Source organism: Psammomys obesus, unplaced genomic scaffold (genome assembly GCF_907164565.1).
Source record: "Psammomys obesus unplaced genomic scaffold, mPsaObe1.curated_primary_1811, whole genome shotgun sequence".
In the NCBI taxonomy this organism is placed as follows: domain Eukaryota; kingdom Metazoa; phylum Chordata; class Mammalia; order Rodentia; family Muridae; genus Psammomys; species Psammomys obesus.
In genome coordinates, this window is record NW_026596034.1 from 4,872,706 (window position 1) to 4,880,348 (window position 7,643).

General features: G+C 44.9%; 1 protein-coding gene across 2 annotated transcripts in view; it reads left to right on the plus strand.

The window, feature by feature from the left end:
• The first annotated feature begins 3,423 nt into the window (after nucleotides 1–3,423).
• The window catches only part of Heatr3 (HEAT repeat containing 3), a 34,547-nt gene continuing 30,327 nt past the window's right edge, over nucleotides 3,424–7,643 (plus strand). The window contains exons 1-4 of one of the 2 annotated variants that reach the window (XM_055621454.1): nucleotides 3,424–3,714; nucleotides 3,813–3,985; nucleotides 5,643–5,730; nucleotides 7,470–7,582. In XM_055621454.1, the coding sequence (XP_055477429.1) occupies nucleotides 3,577–3,714; nucleotides 3,813–3,985; nucleotides 5,643–5,730; nucleotides 7,470–7,582 (512 nt within the window). In that variant the 5' untranslated portion in view covers nucleotides 3,424–3,576. The remainder of the gene's footprint in view (nucleotides 3,715–3,812; nucleotides 3,986–5,642; nucleotides 5,731–7,469; nucleotides 7,583–7,643) is intronic. The other variant, XM_055621455.1, reaches the window with a different exon arrangement.

Here is a 7,643-nt window from a genome sequence, read left to right on the forward strand (position 1 = left end):
TTTTTTTAAGGCAGGGTTTCACTATGTAGCCCCAGCTGTCCTAGAAGTTACTATGTAGATCAGGCTGCCCTTGAACTCACAGATATCCTCCTATCTCTGCCTCCTGAATGCTGAGATTAAAAGACATGCGCCACTATACCCAGCCAGGATAATTATTAATAGTGCACATCTACAGAAACTTAAAGACAGCCTAGAGCTACAGTGCTTTGTAAACCCCATGATGTGAGGACCAGCGTATGGCTATTATTTTTAGCTCCCAAGCAGTGCTCAACACATAGCAAGCAAGCACTTCTACATGAGCAGAAAGACTTGCTCATGAATGGGTGATGTGGAATTGAATGGGCGGCAGACTGTTCAACAGCAACTTTTTCAGAGCTGTCAGCATCTATATAATCACACCCCCCTCAGCAAAGTCTGAGAGATAAATGAGACGTGAGAGCAACAGGCTAAAGTAATTTTCCTTTTTGAAATAATCAAAATGGTCCTCCTTTGATATTTTGAAAACCTTACGTTTTTGTAAATAGAGAAATCTGTCCTTGATCATACAATCTTAGTGGCGAATCTGGAACCAGAGGACTCTCTCGGCTTAATTTTCAGATAATACTGGCCTTGAAATTCTTGGATGGCTGCCTAATCACTTAATGTATGGTAGTGTGAAACAGGGCAATAGCGGATACAGGGAGCAGACACTCCAGAGACTTGTTCTACACTGCTAATATAGCCTGCCATACACCTTCCCTTCAGGGAGCTCCAAGCCTAGCAGGAACAGCATACAGGGATACCTTTTCTGTTTGCATGTTCTGGAAACTGATGCTGGAACACAGGACCTTGCACTTGCTAGGCAATCACTCTAATGCTTAGGCTCATTTCCAGCCCCACCTGCACATATCTGGTGACAATTATGGACAATTCAGAGAGAGAGACCTGCACACAAAGAAGACAGAGAGCCCATGGTAATGTGTCTCCTGGGACAGCAAGGAGAGTGAGGAAAATAGACCAGGCCCCATAAGTTGTCCATTTATTTTTTTAGTACCTCCTATCTCTCCAGAATACATTCCTACCTATAATAAAAAGGACTTTTGAGTAGAACTGAGAATGTCTTAGGTGATGATCATCAATGCTAGGGACATTGCATAAACTTAAGCTATCCAGTTGCCCAGGCCTCAGAGTACTGGAAGAGAGCTCCTGGAAGACTGAGGAGGCTCCCTAGTTTATAGAGGAGATGCTGGTAGCATGAAGCAAAATGCCATAAAATAAAAATCTGAAGTGGATTTTACAACTACATGACTCTACCAGAAGTTTTTAGAAAGTTTTTAGACTTCAGAGTCTCTTTTAGGAAGGGTTCATTATAAAAATATGGAGGGGCAACAGATGACTGAAAGAATAGGTAACCTCAGAAAAAGTGATGAAATGACTCAGCAAGTAAAAGCATTTGCCATGCAAATCTGAAAACCTGAGCTTGATTCCTGGAACTCATAAAAGTTGACAGAAAGAACCAATTTCTCAAAGTAGGTCTCTAATCTCTACATGAACAAAGTGGCATGTGCGCCCATGCATATTTAAAAAAATTGTTAGACCAATATTTTATGACAAAAATTTTTGTTTCAAGAAAAGAGACTTGAGCCAGTGCTACACAGCTTTAATCCCAGCACTTAGGAGGCAGAAGCAGGCAGATATTTTGTGAATTCGAGGCCAGCCTATCTACAGAGTGAGTTCCAGGACAGCCAGAGCTATTGCACAGGGAAACCCTGTCTCAAAAAAGAAGAAAGAAAGAGAGGAAGGAAGGAAGGAAGGAAGGAAGGAAGGAAGGAAGGAAGGAAGGAAGGAAAGAAAAGAAGGAAGGAAGGAAAGAAAGAAAGAAAAGAAGAAAAGAAGGAAAGAAGGAAAGAAAAGGGGATCTGGAGAGATGGCTCAGAGATTAAGAGCACTGGCTGCTCTTCCAGATGTCCTGGGTTCAATTCCCAGCAACCACATGGTGGCTCACAACCATCTATAATGAGATCTGGTGCCCTCTTCTGGCGTGCAGGTGTACATGCAGACAGAACATTGTACACATAATAAATAAACTAAAAAAGAAAAGAAGTCTAATAACAGACTAGTTTAAAGTCCCTAGGCTCCTAAAACTGTCTATCAACGACGGGTGGTTGCAGAATGGCTTCTAAGACTGGCAAATAAAGCTTATTATTTATTATCATTTTTGGATAGATGAAACAGATGTGCTACTATACCCTCCTTTGTTTTGGTTTTGGGACAAGGTTTTGCTATTTAACCTTGCCTGGTATCAAAATTATTCAGCCTCCCCATAGTTAAGATTTTGAATCCTTTTTCCTGTTTGCACGTATCCACAAAAAAACAGTAGAAATGTGTTTGTCTCATCTAAGTTCTCATTTTATTCCATTTTGATTGCATGTCCTGATCTTCCTTGATTATGGCTCTTTGTTCATTTAAGGAATTGTAGACAATTTGTGCCAAGTGTGTGTTGGAAATACAGTAATGTGTGGGAATGGGTATCTTGTTTTTACAAGATGTCATTTTTCAGTTGGGAAGACAGCAACCACACAGAAAGTGACAATTCTTCATTGTGCTTTGAAGCAAACTCAAAGGAGACCTGTCTCTGACTATGAGGTCAGAAGAAGTAGCTCTTGTGTCCACTAATTTTGGGGGTTAGGGAGAGGCTTATGCAAAACCCTAGGCCCTAAAGATCATTAAAGACAGGATACAGGAGTGAGGTGAGATAAGGCAGCCCAGCTGAGATTTTGGTAACTATCCTAAGAGGAAGAGAAACCAATGACAGATTTTGAGCAGGACAATGAATTATAATAATAGGAACCATGGAAGGATTTTTAGAAAAGATAACAGGTGGATATGGAAAGACCATAAGATCAAGACAAGTGCAGACTACTTTGGACTATGGGTATGGCATGGAAGAGATCAAGGTTCCAGGGGTTCTTTGCACCTACAATTGTTGGTCCAGAGGCCTGACTTTCCATCTGGGAGCTACACTTCTGATTTCCTAAACATGGCATAATAAGGAATTTTACTTTTTTTGGTAGATAGTACACTCTTTGTGACTAGGTTACTACTTGCCTTTTTTGTTTCGTTTGGTTTTTTGAGACAGGGTTTCTCTGTGTAGCCCTGGCCGTACTGGAACTCACTCTGTAGACCAGGCTGGCCTTGATCTCACAGACATCCGCCTCCCTCTGCCTCCCGCGTGATGGGATCAAAGATGTGTGCGCCACCAACAGCTAGCTGAACTTGTCTTGTAAGGCTGAATTAGAAGCCTTGCATTTGCTGGATGGAGATAAGGTGGGTGATTTAACATTCCCAGAAAAAAATCGGGGCTCCACCCGCTGTCAGGGACGGCCCCGCCCACACCAAATTACACGCACGCGCACTACCTGCGCCCGCCCTCTGCGCAAGCGCGCAGCTTTTCCATGTGTGCTCAGGCCGTCAGCTCGGCCCAGCTGAGAAGACACGTCAAGGAGCGTCGGAGACTAGAAGTCGCCACCGGCCCTGCGGCTCCCATCGCCTGCTGCAGTCTCGCTTTGCCGGCCTATCACTGCAGCCTCCGTCGCCATGGGTAAGAGTCGGACGAAGCGCTTCAAGCGACCTCAGTTCTCCCCTACCGGTAGCTGTCAGGCCGAGGCCGCGGCCGCAGCGAACGGGACTGGGGACGAGGAGGACGACGGGCCGGCGGCGGAGCTTCTGGAGAAGGTGGGACAGGTGGTTCGCGGCGGGCGGCAGGGTGTCTGCGGGAGCGGAGCTGCGGCGCGCGTGCTCACTACGCGCCTCTGACGTCTTGGTTCCCGCAGCTCCAGCACCCGAGCGCTGAGGTCCGCGAGTGCGCCTGCGCGGGGCTGGCCCGGCTAGTGCAACAGAGGCCGGCGCTGCCACACTTGGCTCGCCGAGATGCCGTGCGCCGGCTTGGGCCGCTGCTGCTGGACCCTAGTCTGGCCGTCAGGGAGACGGCCGCCGGAGCTCTGAGGTGAGTCGGAGAGGGCCCGAGGCTTTGTCCCTGTGAGCAAATAAACCTAGCACACCCTTTCCCGATGTGGTCTCTGCTTTTAGAGGGAGAAATACCTGCCTGTTATCTCAGGTTTGCAGCGGATGGAGATGTGAGTCCAAGTTCTAAAGGACGGCGGGACCCACAGACCACATACATTGTTTGTATCCTCCTGGCTGCTTCACCTGCACTCAAAGTGATGCACATTTTTTCCCCTCCCCAAACCCACATAGGGTCCCTGATAGAGTGAAGTCTTACAGTCTGTGCTCCAAGTACACCACCGACATTTCAGCATGTAAGACATGGCAGGACCCCCAAGATCCTTGTCTTTTCGGGAGCTCCCTTGAGAGGGCGTCTCGAAACTATCGAAAAGACATTAATGAGAAGTGCTGTGTAAACGAGAGGGTGGGTTGCGGGTCATGGGACAGTTGGACTGGGGTGGCTGCAAGAGGACATTTATAAGCGGAGACCAGAAGATCAGGGAACCAGGCATGGAAAACTAGGGTGAATATGGGGGGGAACAGCAACAACAGGGAGGTGAGGCAGAGTGCAGATTGACACAGCACAAAAGAAGGGAGAAGGTGGGGATTGTAGTTGCAGAGACTCCTGAGCTCTAGACCGGTAGTGGCGTAGTCTACCTTTTGAAAAAGCCACTCGGGTTGGAGAGATGGCTCAGAGGTTAAGAGCTCTGACTACTCTTCCAGAGGTCCTGAGATCAATTCTCAGCAACTACGTGGTGGCTCCCAGCCCTCTATAATGAGATCTGGTGCCCTCTTCTGACCTGCAGGTATACATTCAGACAGAACATCGTATACATAATAAATCTTAAGAAAGGAAGGAAGGAAGGAAGGAAGGAAGGAAGGAAGGAAGGAAGGAAGGAAGGAAGGAAGGAAGAAGAGCCACTCACTTGTCATATGAACTAGTGGCTCATCTCTGAGTGTAAAATACAAAACTCCTAGAAAAAAAACATCTAGATAGATATTAAATCTGTTGAGGAATATTAGTGTTAATAATTTATTGATTATTATTAACCTAATAATTCATAGAGCTAGTAGTAATTGCATAGAATGCTATTGGGCGTATGGTGCTTTGAATAATGGCCCTCATAGGCTCATGTATTTGAATGCTTAGTCACCAGTGAGTGGCAGTATTTGAGAAGGATTAGGAGGTGTGGCCTTGTTGGGGTAGGTATAGGTTTATTAGAGGAGGTGTGTCACTGAGGATGTAATTTGAAGTTTCAAAAGCCCACCCCAGGCCCAACAGCTCTGTCTATGGTCTACAGACAGATCTAGCTCTCTGCTACTGCTCCAGCACCATGCATGTCACCATGCTTCCTGCCATGGTGATAATGGACTAAGCCTCTGAAACTGTAAACCAGCCCCCAGTTAAATACTTACTTTTATAAGAGTTGCATTACTCGTGTTTTCTCCTCAAAACAATAGAACAGTGTAAGACAATGACAAAGTTATTTGTTGTGCTAAGGGTCAGGACAGTTCAAAATCTGTGGGTTTGTTCTCCAGCCTATGACAGTTTTTCTGTGGGAAACCTTAACTGTGGTTAAACATACACTACCTTTGAGAGCTGGGTAGTATTTTGTGACATGTGACTTGAAAGTAAAACGTTTAAATTTCTCATGTAGAAACCTCAGTGCTTGTGGAGGTTTTGAAGTTTGTGATGACATGGTGGCTAAGGACATCATGACGCCCCTGGTAGCACTACTGAGAGAGGTATGTGGTATTTAATGGAGCCTGAATGATGTTTCTAACTGGAGCTTTTAGACAACATGTTTAAGTGGATTTTCCCCCAAGTATTTTGGTGTCATCTATTATCATACCTTTAAACATCCTGTGGCAAGTTCATTTCTTTCCCTGGAAACTCTCGGTACACAGGCCTCACTAATACTAATCTCCGTTATTGTGTCCCCACCACCTTTATGAGAATTAGATGAGCCCTTTCTAAAACTGTGCAGACTTTAGAATTCAAGCCTGTTTTTTGATTCCTTACACATGTGTGTATGTAATTTAATCTTCACTGCAGTCCCATGAGACAGATCTCTTTTCCCTTTCTTCTTTGTGGTGCTGGAAATGGAGCTCAGATCTGTGTGCCTACCAGGCAGGTGCTTTGCCACTGAACTGTATCCCAAGTGCAAAGCAAATGTTATTATTTTCATTTGTATGCTGATAGGTTCAAGGTACAGCCATTATGAGCTTTAAAAGATGATGTTGCACCCTCATGCTTAATATTGTTCATGTGACATGATGACGGTGAGCCCTTGTAGTTCTGTCAGCCTGCCATGCAGTTTTTCCACTTTCCTACATATAGCCAATTTTCTCTTAATGCAGCATAAAAAAATCCAGTTTTGATGTGAGGCATCAGTCCTGTTCCCTTTAGAGAAGTGATTCTATACTGAAGGTGATTTTGCCACACGGGGATATTTGGCACTCTGCTGCTGGCATCCAGTGGGTAGAAGTCAGGGATGTTATAAGACCCCCTACCATGCAGAGGGCAGACTCTCCATAAGAAGTCCAAGCAAGACTCAGAAGACCTGTTCTAGAGAGTACCCTGGCGTGTCCTAGGAGGCAGACATGCACAGAGGTCGGGGCACCAGTTTGAGACTAGAATGTCACCATACACTCATGTACCTTCAGCAGCCTCTGTTGTCATATTTTCCTTCTTAACTAGAAGATAGTGGTTAATATTTGACCTGCCTCATAAGTTTGTTGTGAGGATTAATTACTCAATATATGTAAAATGCTCACAATAATACTTAGGGAGGTACTGTACAGATATTAGTTCTTCTATTTCTGTTTTTTATCATATTAGGGAAGATACTTTGCATTGACATTGTATTTTCATGTAAAGTGTGAGATTCTTTACATCATGCCTTGAGGACCTTTCTTGTGTGTGTTTCTTGCTAAAGGGATGTATTTTTTTCTCTTCTGGAAAGAAGAAATTCATTGTATGGAGTGGAAAGAGAGAGAGAGAGAGAGACAAACAGAGACAGAGAAAGACAGTGGGAGAATGTAGGAGAAGAGAAAGAGGGGGATGGTGCCTCCCACCCTTGAGAGAGAGTCAGGGAGAGCAGGGAAAGGGAGAGAAATGGAGGCAGAGAGCTTTTAAATTTTTAATCTATTTTTATGTGTGTGTCTGTGTGAATGAGTGCCATGTGTATGCAGGTGCCTTCAGAGGCAAGAAGTGATTGTATACCAACTGATGTGGAGACTGGGAACTGAGCCCAGGTCCCCTGCTAGGTCCCCAAACCATACCTCTGGACCGAGACTGCTCTTAACCACTGTCTCTCTACCCCCAAGGGATGCACACTTTTGAGTTCATACTTATGACCAAGATAAGATTATTAGCCACTGTAGTTTCTGATGTTTTTGCTTTTGTAATTCTTTACTGCTACTAGCTTTTTTGCTTAACTATTCTTTTGAACCTGGGTGCTAACTATAATATTTGGTTGCAGTGCAGTGCTGGATTGGATTCAAATGAGATGTCCGCCCAGGAGAAAGCCGATAAGAACGGAAATTCTGTTGAGAGCATAGCCCACGAGGCTGTGAATGTGCTTTGGAATATATGGTAAGGCGCTGTCTGAGAACAGTCTGCAGCTGTGAATGTGCTTTGGAATATATGGTAAGGC